This window comes from Anolis carolinensis, chromosome 4 (genome assembly GCF_035594765.1).
Source record: "Anolis carolinensis isolate JA03-04 chromosome 4, rAnoCar3.1.pri, whole genome shotgun sequence".
Classification (NCBI taxonomy): Eukaryota; Metazoa; Chordata; class Lepidosauria; order Squamata; family Dactyloidae; genus Anolis; species Anolis carolinensis.
This window is the reverse complement of record NC_085844.1, coordinates 226020673-226036757: the sequence shown is the minus strand read 5'-3', so window position 1 is coordinate 226036757 and position 16085 is coordinate 226020673. Positions and strand designations below refer to the sequence as shown.

The following is a 16085-nucleotide window of genomic DNA, read 5'->3' as shown; positions in this document are numbered from 1 at the left end:
GAGTCGTTTTACAATTTAAAAACAAATTTCCTTTAAAATGGCAAAACATTCACAGAAACACATTTATTGGGGGGTAGAATAGGTATCAAACAAAATATCTGCATTGCCCATGTTTCTAGTATAAAGACTACAGACTGTACACAAGTGTTTTGTCTTCATCCTACACAATTATAGAAACATGGTTCCACTTTAACTGCTGTGGAAATCTTGGGATTTCCAGATTAGAAATAAGCCTTGTATTTGTCAGCCAGAGAGCCCTTTGCCTTATCAGATTACAAACTGTAGGACAGTGGTTCTCAACTTGGGGTCCCCAGATGTTTTTGGCCTACAGCTCCTAGAAAGCACAGCCAGTTTACCAGCTGTTAGGATTTCTGAGAGTTGAAGGCCAAAAACATCTGGGGACCCCAAGTTGAGAACCACTGCTGTAGAATTTCATATCTAGAGCTGCTACCCAGTACTCTAATTTTGTAGGGCAAAAAGACCCCCAAATCTAGAGAATCTTCGAGTAGCATTATGGGGCATTTTCCTTTCATTTTCCTTTCTTCTCTCTGTGAAGACTCCTGTCCTGCAAGCAAAACCAAGATACAACCTTGCTCTTTTAAGTTGTCCGATAAAGTGGAAACAACTGAAGCAACATCTTTATCTACCATCAGTCTCATAAGCTATTCATAACGTACACCACCACACACAATATGCCTCTGAATACCAATTGCTGGGAAATACTAGTGAAAGAGGGTAGAACTAGGTCTAATTATAGTTACAGGAGGGTAGATTTCAATTGAATGTTAGAAGCAAGTTCTTGACAAGGAGAGCAGTCTGGCAATTAAATCAATTGCCTAGAGTGGTGATGAGGTTTCCTTCTCTGAATGTCTTCAAAAAGAGGCTACCTGTTGTCGGTGCTGCACTGAGCAGAGGGTTGCACCTGATGGACCATATGGCTCTTCTCATCTCTATGTTTCAATGAATAAGGTGTGCAAGAGTTACTCTTCTAAGGTCCTGTTTGTGAGCTTTCCCTGGACATCAGCGAGCAACACTGATCTAGTTTTATTCTTTCACTATTTTGTCCATTCCATCCTCCTACTCTTCTTTTTTTCCCCCGTTACAAGCAGAAATCCTTAACATCTCTGCAAAATTTTGTCCAGCAGAGGATTTTCATGTGTTTGTGTAGGACTCCCAGAGCTTAAGTTGAGATTTCTCATTTCTTACAAAATGATGGAGGAAAATTTATGGCAATTCTGTTAACAGTTCCAAGAAATTCTTGAAACCAGGCCCATATGCCTCTCTGCTTTGCATAATAGCAGGGGATGTTCACAGTGGCCACAAGGGAAAAGCCAAAAATGTTCATGTTGTACTCTACTGTCAAATAAGACCTCAGAAATAATCTTTACTTTTAAAACATTTAAAACCTCTGTGGCATTCTTTACAAGGGTTTTGGCTTTTAGTCTGACAAGAAGTTTCAGCAAAAGCCTAAACAGCATAAAGACCAAAAAAAAGGGTAAAGGGTGAGGGGTGAAATGGGAAAACTCAAGGAGGCTGTAAGTTGAGAACACGGTCATGAAAACCTCTTGAACCAATGCAATTAAATATTAGAAGTTTTGACTGGAAACAACATATGTTAGGGAGGAAAAATACCTTTCATAGTAATTTTGCAACTGTCCTCACTCTTAGGAAACTCGCATAGCATACCATTTAAACTATAAGTTTTCAACCTTAAGGGATCCTGGGATTTTTACTTTGATATAGACTTAGACTTAGGACTTCATCATATGTGTCTTCGCCAGCATCATAGGACGCTTTTGCCCGAGTTGATCCATGGAGCTCCATGCCACCCATTACATGACACATGCTTACTTCTGGCAAGGCTTCCCATGTTCCATTGGAAACAACAGGGCCAGTGTGTGATGGGGAAGTGTCGTTGCTGGTGAGGCAGGGCACGGGGCACTGGGATTGTCCTGCTGCCCTGCTGATTCACTTCGGAGGCTGGCAAATCACCCTGTGAGACTGCATCAATTTGATGGGGTCCTAAATTTAGACTTAGTTTAGATTTAGAATTCTCCGCTTAATAGATTGACTGTACTCCCCTGAACTATGTTTTCTAAGGTCTCCTGATTTAATCTTTTGTTCATCCTCTGGTAGTTCTGAAGAGTGCAATACAATTGTCTAACAGAGAATTCTAAGTACCATATAAAATTACAGTTCCCAGGATTCTGTAACATGGATCCATGACACTTAAAATTTGTAACTGTACAGGGCAAGTATAAGGTGTCCAGAAATTGTCTTTAGAATTTCAAATGTACATAGAATTGACATTTTAGAATCATTTTTGGATAACCTCTACTCTTCACATGAAGACAGCTCACAAATGGATAGGTACATTGCTTTATTACTTCTCCCTCATAACACTTATCTTGCTTTGGAGATCACACAATCCCTTGTCCTCAGACTTTCCTTTGATATAGGTGGTGGTCCCTCTCATGTTAGTGGACAATCTGTTCCATATTTTAGTCAGAATTTTAAAGGAGCAATCTAAAGTGATGTACCTGTTTGTAGGACAGAGTCACCACCTTGGAGAGTTCCTTGACAAATCTGACCAGAACTAAAAGCAGATTCACCACTTTGCTGATTGGGTGCCAGTAGATGCCACTGTCAAGATGAGATGGTGAAGGATTCCATTCAGAACTTCCAATGCGAGAGGAACTTGTACCTCAGACAGTGTCACAGTTGATGCTGTTGGATCCTAACTGCCAGGTCATTTTAAATGGTTTCGTGTGACATCGGGAAATGGGAGGGGGGTTCTTGTTCTCTGGCCAAAATTAGGTAAAGGAGGACTGAATTCTAGGAACTAATACGGCCAGGGCCGTAGCCAGAAAAAAATTTCAGGAGGAGTTTTAAAAATGGGGGGGGGGAGGTTGAACCCCAACCCTCCCCCCCCCCCCCCCAGCTACAGGCCTGTCAATATCTGCTTGAGATAGTGCCTGGAGGGACTCTTAATTCTTTGCGTCTCATAGACTTAGCATGGGGATTTGGTTAACCAGTTAAAATTCATGAGTAAACCAGGTTTTTTTTTAAATCTGAAAAATTTGGGAGGGGCGGGGGGTGAATCCCTAACCATCACCACCCCCGGCTACAGGCCTGAATACCGCTTCTTCAGATATTCAGTTGCTAAGAAGTCAATGGTAGTTATATATTTTGAGTCTTGCAGCCGTTGCTTCTTTGAAAAATTGCCGCAACATTTTCTTTTGTAGGAGAGCATCTACAAATAGTTGGTTTGCATACACAACCTTGGTAAAGACTGGAGGTGGGAGAAGAAAGCAAGCAAGATTTTTTATAGGAAAGGTATTCCAGTTGGACTCAGGTCTAGGAGCTGAATAAAAAGGCTGTACATTAATAGCTGGGTAATGTTTGAACACAACAGGGGCTCCTTTATTCTGTTTCTATGTTAGCCAATTGCACCAGACCTTGTTTATTCTCTTCCCTTAGTCTTCTTTCACAGTTCCAGGGGGAATACATTTTCCCTTGTGCACATGTAAAGGTAAATGGATGCCTAGAAACCATAAGATGCCAAAGTCACTCACTGAAGAGGCTCATTTGCTGAGGGTCTGTTCTGAAATATTTTATGGCAATTATTGCAGGATTTATAGATTACATGCAAGGTGTAGTTTTAAACAACTGATGGGAGGGAAGGCTATTTAGGCAGTAGCCCTTACTTTAAAAAAGCAGCTGTTACAAGGGCATCTGTGTTTTAATATATGAAGTGTACAAGGGTTTGAGCCTCTTTTACACAGGCATACATCCATTGGCTGACTAAAGGAGGAAAGAAGCAACTGTGTCTAAATGTAACTTCTGATTTTAATTTTAAGTTTTCCATTTTTATTTCAAATTTTACAGTATAAGAGATATAGCCTGCTATAGGTCTTTTAACCTAAGCAACCCAGCTGCTGAAATATGCAGTTCATAATACTGATCTACCTTGTAGGATTACACTGGCCAACACACATTTTGATCCCTCCAATGCTAGACCTGGTTTCAGGTGTATTTGACCTGCTGATTCAAAAAAATGGCAACAGTTTCTACCTATCAGTTTTAGTTTTGGAGATACAAAACATATGCCATATACCAGTCTTCTTATGCATGGCCATAAAAATCATAATAACCATATCTAAGAAACTAAAGCTCATGTGGTCTATCTAATTTATTTTTTTGAATCTGCACCCCAAATAACCCCAAGAACAGTCCTAAAAACCAAGACAGCAAATAAAACCTTTTTTCTTGTTGGCCTGTGCTATTTATAGATATTGTTAAGCTGAATGAATCCCTCCAAAAGGGACGATTTGAGGAGAAAAATGTCACTGGATTGCAAAGCCAGTGCTTCAGATGTGGCGCTGTGGCACTCTTGGTTTTGTCGCAGGGAGAAGCTTGGTGAACTGTAATGGTTTGCTGTGCCTTACTATTAAAACGTGAAATGGGTGGTTTGGCTAGAAATACCGTACTGCTACAAGCCCTAAGGTAAAGCTGTTATTGCTTTTCAAATTCCCCTTCATTACAGTTAAGTCCAGGACTGCTGAGCTGGCGAGTTTAACATTTAGAAATGTCTGAGAGCAGAAAGGGAACCTATCTCAAAGAGTGTCAGAAATGCCATGTCGACATGAATGGAGACATGTTAGATGCACAAGGTGTGTGTCCTCGTTGCAAAGCTGAGGCAGTACAGGAGCAGCAAAAGAAGCAGAAAGACAACAGGTAAGGCAAGGTAGAACAGCAAGATATGGATTAAGATACAAAACATAAACAAAAATTTACATAGATATGCATATAGTACAACTGATACAATATGTCTACAATAACTATACAAAAATAAACACAAAAACCATATAGGTTGCTTCCAGTTTACCAGATTGTGACTACTGTATATATAATATACTAACTCCTTCTACTGTGCCGTTATAAAAAAAACAAATGTTTATAACACTGATATTTCTACTTTTAAGTATTACTTCTGCATATAAGCACAGCTGCTTAATTTAATCAAAGACTAATGTTAATGCCAGGCCCCACTTATTCTTCATATATTCAATCACTAAACTCCATTCTTCTCTAAAAATGTCTAAGTTTTTTCTCTTCAAAACATTGTTGGTTTGTCCATATCTGTATAGTCATGCATAGTTGAAAGGATGTTCTGACAAGAGCTCACACCTACCTTGGCTATACAGGCAAAGGTTTAATCTCTGATCACTATTCTACTGACAAAGATTATTTCTCAGTAGAAAAATGAAGTTGCAACTTCCTTTCTGGACTTCATAAAAGAAATAAACACGGCAGTCATATTATCTTTTAGCGGCAAAACCATGAGTGAAAATAAACCATTATGCTTACTTTTTATTTTTCATTCTCTAAGACCAACTTGTCATTATCTCTACATTCCAATACTATGTGTTACTACCTCTGACCTCAGGGTGTGTATATGTGTGTGTGTGTGTGTGTGTGTGTGTGTGTGTGTGTGTGTGTATATATATATATATATATATATACACACATACACACACACACACACACACACACACACACAAAAGTTACAAAATCTATCTATCTATCTATCTATCTATCTATCTATCTATCTATCTATCTATCTAACTATCTAACTATCTAACTAAAGAATAACTTTTCCTGCAATGCTTCCAGTGGTCAGATGATACCACAGAAGAACAAGACACACTGGTGCTTTCTTGGCATCTTGACGTCACCAGTCCTGATTAATACATCAAATGCTTCAAAAACAAAAACACATGGGCATCATTTCATGTTGGAATCTGTATATAAACGTGTTTCCCATGCAGTTCAGCCAAGTCAGCTATGTTGCTTGGGGCATAGCACATTGTGTTGGGCAAGTTACAAAACTTAAGGGCTCCATCTACTGGTTGACAAAGTTGTGAATCCAGCACACCAGACACTCCCTTGAGCAGTTTTAAAATTATAGCCAGGATTTCAGATTAGAGGCTTCTCTGTCCTGCTACTATTATACCGAATATTTCATAAATGCATCCCCCAATGCAACACAGAATCCTGTCAATGTATCTGGCAAGAAAAGCAGAAGCAAAACCTTTTCTTTCTCTCAACAGTATACATTAGAGCAGGGGTTCTCAAACATTTTCAGCCCCGGAACCCTTTTTGAAGCAAAAGTTTCTTGTGAAGCCCCAAGAAATGTTATTATATTGTATTATATTATATACAATATACATATATCAGGCATGGCAAAACTTTTGAAGAACAATTTTAACCAACATAAATTTAACAGTATTTCAGTAGAAGGCTCCAGGGGCCATCCAGTCCAACCGCCTTCTGCTATACAGGAAAAACACAATCAAAGCACCCCCAACAGATGTCCATCCAGCCTTTGCAATAATAATAATAGTAATAGGAGCAATCACAGGGGCCATCCAGTTCAACTCCCTTCTGCCATGCAGGAAAAGCATACTCAAAGCACCTCCGGAGTAGTGGGAGGGAAATAGGGTTTCGGAAGCAAGGAAGGTGAGGGGAAAAGGCTTTTGGCGAAGGGAGGCGGTGGAGGAACAGGAAACAGGAGGGAAATTTTGGAGGGGAGGAAAGAGGAGGAGGAAGGGATTGTGGAGCCCCTCAGTATGCTTCACAAAACCGCAAGGGCTCTGCGGAGCACACTTTGAGAACCACGGCATTAAAGGGATAGATGTACCGTAGCCATGGATCTACTTGCAGTTCTCCAAGGGTTTCTGATTTCCACAGGTTTATAAACTAAGGAAAATTACTGCTACAAAAATAAAACCCCCTACCATAAGAGATCTTTATTAATTCATTTCAGAGTTCCTTATCTGCAAAATATATTAATTGGTTGCCAATTTAACTCCGCATAACTTGTCAGTTTTTGAGTTAGCTGTTGTAAATCCCTGATCTATTAAATGTATACTTATCTTTCAGGCTCCTGATGTGTGTGGTTGTGCAAAGAAATTTGTTCCATCCTGAGCCACTATTTTGCATGTCTCTCTCCCTTTTGGTCACTATTTCTGCGTTTGTTTTGGTTAGCAGGCCTCTAAATCAGGCATGGGCAAACTTCGTTCCACTGGTTGCTTTGGACTTCAACTCCCACAATTCCTAACAGCTGGAAGGCTGTTAGGAATTGTGGGAACTGAACTTCAAAACACCTGGAGGGCCAAAGTTTGCCCATGTCTGCTCTAAATAGACACCCCCTTCCAGGCTGAAATCTTGTAATTTCTCTGTGTTACAAAAAAAAAGCCATACTATTTTCTGTGTAATTTTATTTTACAATATGGTTGTCTCTGAATTGTTAATAGAGGACAGTTCTTGAGAAGACGAATTGTCCAGCTGGAGGAAGGGGTATCTTTACAGTGCAGAAGGTGAAAATGTTTCTCAAGGGTGAACAGTTTTTAGCATTGAATTTCTTTAGCACCTCATCAATCATGGGACTTTGTAGATGTGTTGATAAGAGATTGGAGGGGAGAGAGATTGTCATGGCCAAGAAAAGGGAATAGTTTTGTAGCCAATCTGTTAAACGGGAAAGTAGAATACAGCTGATGCCTAGAAGTTGCTAGTCTGACTTTGCACATCTGTGCAAAAGGGATTCACCCGTCTTCTGGAGTTCATTGCTAAAGGGCAGGGTTCCAGATTTATGAGTAAAAGGAGAAAGGAAACAAGCATATTTTGACATGAACTGAAGGCTCTCTTGCTATTTTGTGCATTTTAGAAGAATAATCAGCTGCATCATGTGCCCTGTGAGAGTTGTCAACTGAGCCCTCATAAAATCATATGATCTTAGAGATGGAAGAGGCCACAAGGACCATGTAGTCAAACCTTCTGTTATGTAGAAATACACAACTAAATCACACCCAATCCTATCTCTGCTTAAAGTTCTTCAGAGCAGCAAAGTCCACCAAAGTCCAAGGCAGTACATTCCATTGTTGAACAGCTCTTAAGCAATTCTTCCCAGTGTTTAGGTGAAAGCTCTTTCTTGCAATTTGGGCCCCTTCTACATGATTTCCCTTCAGACAGTTGAAAGTAGCTATTATATCATCTCAATCTTCTTTTTTCTACACTAAACATACCCTGTTCCCCAAGTCATTCCTCATAGCCCTTGATTTCCAGACCTTTTACTATCTTTGTTATTCTCCTCTGGATATGTCCAGCTTTCTAATATGGTATCTTTCTTGAATTGAGATGGCCACAACTGGACATAGTGAGGTTTGACCAAATGACAGTAGAATAGAGTGGCAGTCCTAGTTTCTCTGATCCGAACATTATATTTGTGCTACACTTTGTAAATAATGAAGATGTAAAGACAAAGCATCTGAGTTTACAAGCAGTTTTCTGCACAGCACTTGTTCATATACATGTACATTGAATATTGTTGTGTTCACTTAAGCAAGATTTCAGGGCTCCAGTGCTGACCTTTCCTTTGATTTCTTTCACTGGAGACTCACTAGCTTTTTGTAGTGTTTGCATTTGTTTACAAATATAGTGGTAGAACCTGATGTATATTAATAGTCTCACATTCCAATAGATGTCTTAAAGCTTAAAGCACCATTTTCTGGGTGGCTTGATTATAAAAAAAAATCTTCCAGAGACTAGTTTGGCTCTTAATGTCAGGGGGCCCCTGGTGGCAGTGTGTTAAAGCGCTGAGCTGCTGAACTTGCGGACCAAAAGGTCCCAGGTTCAAATCCTGGGAGCGGAATGAACGCTCACTGTTAGCCCCAGCTCCTGCCAACCTAGCAGTTCGAAAACATGCCAATGTGAATAGATCAATAGGTACCACTCCAGCAGGAAGGTAATGGCACTCCATGCAGTCATGAGAGCCACATGACCTTGGAGGTGTCTATGGACAACACTGGCTCTTCGGCTTAAAAATGGAGATGAGCACCAACCCCCAGAGTTGGCCAAGATTGAACTTAACGTCAGGAGAAACTTTTACCTTTACCTTTGTAAGAACAGAACTTATATAATATGTGCATCCTGCACAATATCAAGACATCTCAGGGTGGCTTAGAACTAGCATTAAAACAGGTTGAAAAAGATAGATAATTAAATGCTAATATATTAAACAATATGAGATAAAAACCGTTTTTGAAAATGTACAAGTTTTTATAATGGCATGTAACAGTCTTTGAGTTGAATTAATCACTTTAGTGAACAGCCAAATTTTAATTTGGCATCTGTTTGACATGATTGTTAGGCCTTCAAAGGGAGATGGCTCGGTTGAGAAAACAGATCTTAAACGCCTGACAAGCACATATAAGGAGAGGTACTCCCCCAAATACCGAGGTTCCAAGTTGTTTAGGGCTTTCAATGTCACCACAAGCACTTTGAAATAAGGCCGGAAAGGTATTGGCAACCAGTGTACATCTCTTAAGGCTGGCATTACATGCTGTTTATATCATATTCCAGTCTGCATTCAAGCTATGACATTTTGCTGCAGCTTTCGAGTCTTCTTTAAGGACAACTCCAAGTAGGATGCATTACAATATTCAAATCGGGAGGTTACCAGGGCATGGACTATTATGGCTGGGATATCTCTGTCCAAGAAAGGCTGTAGCTAGCACACCAGTCAAAACTGTTGCCAAGCACTCTGAACCACTGGGTGCAGGTAATAGCAAAACTACTATAGAACAGTGTCTCCTACTCTAGTGGTAGGCATAGATCTAAAAAACTCTCAAGCTATGCATGTGTCCCTTCAGAGTGAGTGCAACCCCATCCAAAACAGGCTGTTTACCCAATTCTTAGATCCAAGAACCACCAATCCACACAGCTACCAGATGAAATAAAAATGTAATGTTAGCATCCTGATAGTCATATATGTACATGTACATACATTTCCGTACAGAAGGGGTTGCACTTTATTGGCCATGTATATTTGGTTCATAATGGCATATGCAAAGTTTCATTAGTCTAATTGTTCCATATGGAGTTCTGCATTCTTGGTGTGCATAAGTGCCATTAGTGTATCACTATGGAGAATGAAGAAACTTTTGCAGATAGTGCAATTGATTGTACATTGCAGTAGAAGGGCTGTGTAATGTAACCACCACATAACTACTTAAGCACGAGCTAATATTGGTTTTAGTTTTACTTTCTACACGTTCATAACTGCAAAATAAAGCCTTTTCTCCAAACCATTTCCACCTGCCTTTTGCACCACCCTAATGGAGAAGCCTAATCAGACAATAAGCCATACTGTAAATCTATTTCTCTACATAAAAGAATAAAGGTGCAACACAAGAACATTTCAAAGGACAAACCTTTAGGTAACAGCTTTATTAATTACCTTCTCTCTTGTTACTATATCTCTTCACATGGCACATATTTCAGCCTGAGATATTGTGTCATGGAATGAAAAGGTGAAATAAACAATATATATATATATTTGGAAAATAATCCTTTCTTCAGTGACAAGACACAAACAATTAAACTGGAGACTGGATTTCTTTTTAAAGTGTTTCATTTACCAGTAATTTAATTTTGTTGGCAGCTTCTTTAAATTTGCTGGGTGATTTTCATTAGGAGAGAAATGTTAAGAAGCAAATCCTAGAAATGCCAATTTTCTGCTCCAATGTACAGAACTGGATTTGCTTTATTTAATATCTTAAATGAGACATTTTCTTTTTCATAAGGTATCATTTTCTACCAAATTATTGGACTCTTTGCCTCACAGTGCACATCTGTCTGCTTTTATATCATCTATTAACCCGAGCTACTGCAATAATTCCTTATTAATGGTGATCAGGTTCAACAGTTTCAGATGATCAACATAGATTTTTAATGAGAATATATCCTGTGGCCCTTGATACGCTCTCAACCATTCATGTCTCTGTTACACAGGGATACTGTTGCAAAGAATGCAAGTGATATGGATTCTGAGGCAGATTACTCTGAGTTCATCGGTTGTGACCGAAGTGGCCGAAGAAATGCAATCCCTGATCTTCAAGGAGATTCAGCTGCCCTTAAAATGGAGAAACTGGCAAGCACCATGGATGATATTGCCCTTGCGGAAGGTGAGTTAGTCTGCACCCCAGACAAACTGAAACCTGGAAGGTAGTCAAGGTAATTCAGGAAGGTCACATGGAAATGTTTTGCATAATTTACATGGGAGTTGATTTGAATGTTCATGAAAGTGTATCCCCATGATATATCTATTGAGAAGTGCTATATCCACCAACATTTCACAGATAACCAAGGGACATGTTTCTAACACACTTTTTTCACTCCCAAGATTGATGCCCATCTCTCCAGATTTTTGATTTCATGGCCAAGCTCTCAAAAGTTCAATACTACACAAAATGGCTCACTTTGAACTGCGCAATAGCCTCAATACATGTGTGGATAAGCATTTATCTGGGTGTACACTAAAAACAAGATATATACAATAGAGATTTTTTGTAGCGACTCTAGGAAAGGAGCCAAAACTCAATTAACAACAGCCCTGGTAACAAGTACAAACATGGTTTCATCCAAAAGCAAAAAAGAGAAAGATAGCCATTTTCCAGGAACAGGTATCACAATATAGGATTCTTCCTCTTTAAATATCACTGGGACCACTGGAATACATATTTTTTTGGTTTTCCAATATTATTCAAAAGGATTCCTATGGAAATTTCAAGATCAACCTATTTGTGTGAGTAAAAATACTGTCTTTTGCTAAAGTCCTAGGACCTAGAGAACTAAAAAACATTCATAGAATCATAGAATAGTAGATTCATGGCATATTTCAGTATGCTTTGCACTTCAGTTTGTTCAAAGATCTTTCTTTCCATCTCATTTCTGTCCATACAAAGAAGCCATGGAGCCAACCACCTAGGCCTAATATATTGTTTTGTCGGTTTTGTTTTGTCCTTGCCAAAGAAATACATTTTATTGGATTCAATGTAGTACTTTCCTCCACGCCCATTTAACTATTTCTTCCACAGAAACTCAAGTAACAGATGATTCTGAGAAAAAACCTGGAATGACTCCTAAGATTCAAGACAGAAGCCCAACTTTGTAAGTTTTCTGATCTGCAAAAAGTTGGGACTCTTCCATCTGCAAGAAGTCAACCTGCAACAAGGAGGCTCTCACTTAAAGGTCTCTGCCATGAACATCTGGATCTTAACTATGACTTTCTGTGGCAAAGCAGCCGGTACCTTCAAAGAACTCTCTTTCTGTAACAGCAAAGGAAGATCTACTCCAATGACTTGAGTCAGTAACCTTTAGCAGTTATTTTCCTGTACAGGAAAACACATTAGTAATAATATATACACTTCAGATTTTATTGTAAAAGGTACATTTTGCTCATATAGTAAATACAAGATATTTATTCCTACACCCCTAAATTATTTCTCTGTTCCCGTTCTCCATGCACGTGACACAGCTAATATTTGGTGGCTGTGGACATGGGGATTATAGGATATAATTCACTAGATGCTTCTCCAGGATGAAGATACTGAAGCCACTGGAAGATACATAAGAGTAGCCATGCTCGCAGGAAACTCCAATGCAGTAACTAGGGGTTGCAACAGAAATTTCCCCATTGATGTACCCATTCACCTATTTCTAATTCAACAATTTAGTAATTTTCTTCTCTGGCACAGAATAAAGGATTGAGGTTTATAGATATCCACCATCCATAACAAATGGTTCAGCATTGCTTATGAGGTGCATTTTGAAAATTGTTTTAATAATACAAATGGAAGGCAGCCCATCTTCAAACTAACTCATTAAGTTCTATAGCATTCAACTGCCTAGCAAGGTTTTGTGCCTATTGTTAACAGATATAACTTGTGTTGAAATTTGCATGCAAATTTGTAAACTTGTTTTTTCAACAATTAAAAGCAAATTAAGTTTTTTTGGTTGCTGTTGATACCTTTTCTCTTTCCCTTGCCACTTTATCTCTAGGCTTGGAAGTTTCAGTGTTAGTCTTATGTAAAAGTTCTGAATTACTGGTGTGGAAACGAACTTTTAGGAATAATCACCCTCATCTATGCATGAAATAGAGTCCAGTTCGCAACCTTGATTGTGGAGGACATAATAAACCAGTTGATATACAATTGGAGTGGAAACTTCACCCCTACATGGTAGTGGTTATTAAGTTATGCAATAGTATGCTACCTTTCTTCCAGAGTAGGACACAGAGTGACTTCCAAAACAACAAAAAGTAGAATATCATTGAATCAGATTTGGCAGAAACGACAAGGGCCATTTAATCCAACCTCTTGCACAATCAAAGCATTCCTGACAGATGGCCATCCAGCCATAAAACATTTTTAAAGGTAGACACAAATTTAAAGAAAAAAAATAAGCATGCACTGACGTATTATCTTCATTTCCTTTTGTCTATTCAGATTTAGTTACATGGGTTTATGAGTGAAAAATGCTTCCTGCCTACTTTCTCCACCATGGCATAATTGTATTAAAGTATCTTATCTCCTAACTTACTTGCCTTCCCTGTCCACAAAAATAATTTGTAAATCTTTCCAAAGATACACACACATTTCCTCCAAGCTGGTTCACTTTACACACACATTGAAACATAAGTGCCATTTTTTTGCCCATCTATCATGATTTTAGATATCCTTTAGGATAGTAGTGAGTCCCCAGGTGCTTTGGCCTACAAGTCTCAGAAATCCCAGCCAGTTTACCAGCTGTTAGGATTTCTGGGAGTTAAAAGGCCAAAACATCTGGGGTTGAGAACCACTGCTTTAGGAGCTCATGACCCCTTTTTGCTTTTACTACTTTGGATAATTTGTCAGCATTCATGGTCACTTCACCACTCACTCCAAATCCAAATCATCTGTAGTCCACCCTCATTGGGGTTAGAGCCATGGGAATCTAGTGAAAATGGAAAAAACACACAACAAATTTGCTATTGTTCTACCTGAACTTGGAAATAGGAAATTTTAGGATTTTGGAAATTCTAGGATTTCAGGCATAGGTCTGGTTAATTCCACTAAAGGACCTCAAGATTCCTAGAGATGTATTTTCTCTAGAAACCTCAAAGTCCTCCAGCATGAACAAAGAAAGTTGACCATAGAATCACACCGGAGGATGTAGAGCCGTGGTTCTCAACCTGTGGGTCCCCAGGTGTTTTGGCCTATAACTCCCAGAAATCCCAGCCACATGACCAACTGGTTAGGAATTTTGGGAGTTGAAGGCCAAAACATCTGGGGACTCACAGGCTGATAACTACTGATGTAGAGATTCCTAGAAATCAAATCTGTGAATAATCAAAATCACAAATGTGGAGACACCTGTATAGCAAAAGCTTGGGTCCCAATACAGCAGCTTGGAGAATCCACATTATGAGAACTGGCCACTAATTCCTACTTTCTGCTACTCAGTTTCAACAAGTGCCTTGGTTACTGGTGGGCATTGTATTAATTGCCCGCCTGGGGACTTCCCAGGGCTGATACTCTGCACTCGATAGTCCTTTGAGCTTATCAAGCATGGCTTTCATAACCTTAGTTACTGATTCACCCAAGGTTTCATGCTCATCCCATTATTCCATTGATCATCTTAAGGTCTACAGTATGTCAACATCACTACGCAGAAATAATACAAAATTGGAAACAACACACTAGCAACTAAAATAACTTTCATCACATAAATGAAGTAAGTAGACCTATGGCAACAAGTCTGGCTGAGAAAACCTGGTGCTCCCAAGAATCAGGAATATATTTTTTTCAAGTAGGTGTTCTAATGTTGTGACATTAACTTATTTTGACAAAGCTGATAGTGAGAAACCAGTCCTGTTCTTATCCCTCCCCTCTTGGAGAACCATTCAGCTTTACTTTCTCTCTCCTAGAAAGGAAACAGTGTCCCTTCTCAAGAGGTAAGTTTCCTTTTGCTTATCTTCTCTATTAAAGTTATATATTTCTCTGCCACTTTTGAATCCCTCTTTATGTCTTCTGCTCTCTAACCTTCTTTCAAAAACTGGAGTAGGTTTGAGAACCTATTTAATGATGCATTTTGTAAAGCATTAACCATCAGTAACTGTTCTATTTTCAAAAAGGAGTGTTCTTTTTTCCATTTCCTACATACATGCAAAAAGGTCAAGACAGTCGAATGTTTGTTGGTAACTGTAGTATCATAGGTGACATTCTAAACTTAGTGCTTCTAGGCTGTTAAGTATGCCTGCACGAGGGATTATATTTAGCAAAATCCCCTTGTGAGCTGGTTACAAGCTATACAGGTCAATGTGCAGTTTCATTGGTAAAGTGAACATGTTAAATGCAATTACCGGTAGTACTGAAAGATCAATTATCGTATATTCTTTTTTCCTGATGCAGAGAACTGAGCCATTATTAAATGGCCTAAAACTCAATACTGAATTCCTCTAATAATTCGGTGGTCCTTGCTATAGTCTAACCACAAGACATCTTTGAGGGTATTTTCCCTGTTTGTCCCCACACTACTTACGTTGAGTCAAATGAATCCTTCTCGTGGCTTCCTGTCAGTAGAGATTAAGTCTTTGCCAGAAAATGATCTTTCCCATTAATTACTCCTCAGTCTTTGAACTAAATATGCCAGGGTTATTCCCTACTACCATTGTTTGTTTTTTGGTGGAAAAAGTCCGGAGTGGCTGCAATTATGTAAGAATGATGTGGGGTATGGTTTAACCCTTTCCTCTCTCTTTCTCAGTCCATTCACTCTGTTTCACTGGCGAAAAGATATAACGGGAGCAGTTACTAGGAAGAGGCGATTCTGTGCAAAGTTGAGGAAAGGAAAGCATTATGAAGACCCAGTGATACCACTAAAATGTGCAGCTAGCCAAGAAATGCAAATTGCTTTCTGAAAATGACATACTAATGTATCACATCTAATTTGGTCCCCATTTCCTGTAGCATTGGCATTCTAAGCAGCAATCTCCTCTATTTCACTTTGTCCCCTGCCCCATTTTGTTGATTTATTTCACCCATTCAGGAGCCCCACTTTTTAATCACTAGAGCCCAGGTAAAGCATAGCAATTTGCCCTCCCCTGCCTTAGTTTATGGTATTAACAAACACATTATGATCCCTTTGCACCTCCTCGTGTATCAATTTGGATTTTTTCTCCTGACATGGTCAAAAAAAAGAAAGAA

At 39.1% G+C, this 16085-nt stretch overlaps 1 protein-coding gene and 2 long non-coding RNA genes across 5 annotated transcripts in view; 2 read left to right on the top strand and 1 right to left on the bottom strand.

Moving 5' to 3' along the window:
* pkig (cAMP-dependent protein kinase inhibitor gamma) overlaps positions 1 to 12853 on the top strand; it is a 42690-nt gene extending 29837 nt beyond the window's left edge. For 2 of the 3 annotated variants that reach the window (XM_062978891.1, XM_062978889.1), the window contains exons 3-5: positions 4547 to 4737; positions 10855 to 11027; positions 11940 to 12853. In XM_062978891.1, the coding sequence (XP_062834961.1) occupies positions 4589 to 4737; positions 10855 to 11027; positions 11940 to 12016 (399 nt within the window). In that variant the 5' untranslated portion in view covers positions 4547 to 4588 and the 3' untranslated portion in view covers positions 12017 to 12853. Of the gene's footprint in view, positions 1 to 3233; positions 3337 to 4546; positions 4738 to 10854; positions 11028 to 11939 lie in introns of those variants that run through there. The other variant, XM_062978890.1, reaches the window with a different exon arrangement.
* Positions 1 to 16081, bottom strand: part of LOC134298486 (uncharacterized) — a 49783-nt gene extending 33702 nt beyond the window's left edge. The window contains exon 1 of the long non-coding RNA XR_010005588.1: positions 15424 to 16081. This is a non-coding gene — a long non-coding RNA (uncharacterized LOC134298486). The remainder of the gene's footprint in view (positions 1 to 15423) is intronic.
* The window catches only part of LOC134298484 (uncharacterized), a 54667-nt gene continuing 53211 nt past the window's right edge, over positions 14630 to 16085 (top strand). Inside the window, exon 1 of the long non-coding RNA XR_010005586.1 lies at positions 14630 to 14836. This is a non-coding gene — a long non-coding RNA (uncharacterized LOC134298484). The remainder of the gene's footprint in view (positions 14837 to 16085) is intronic.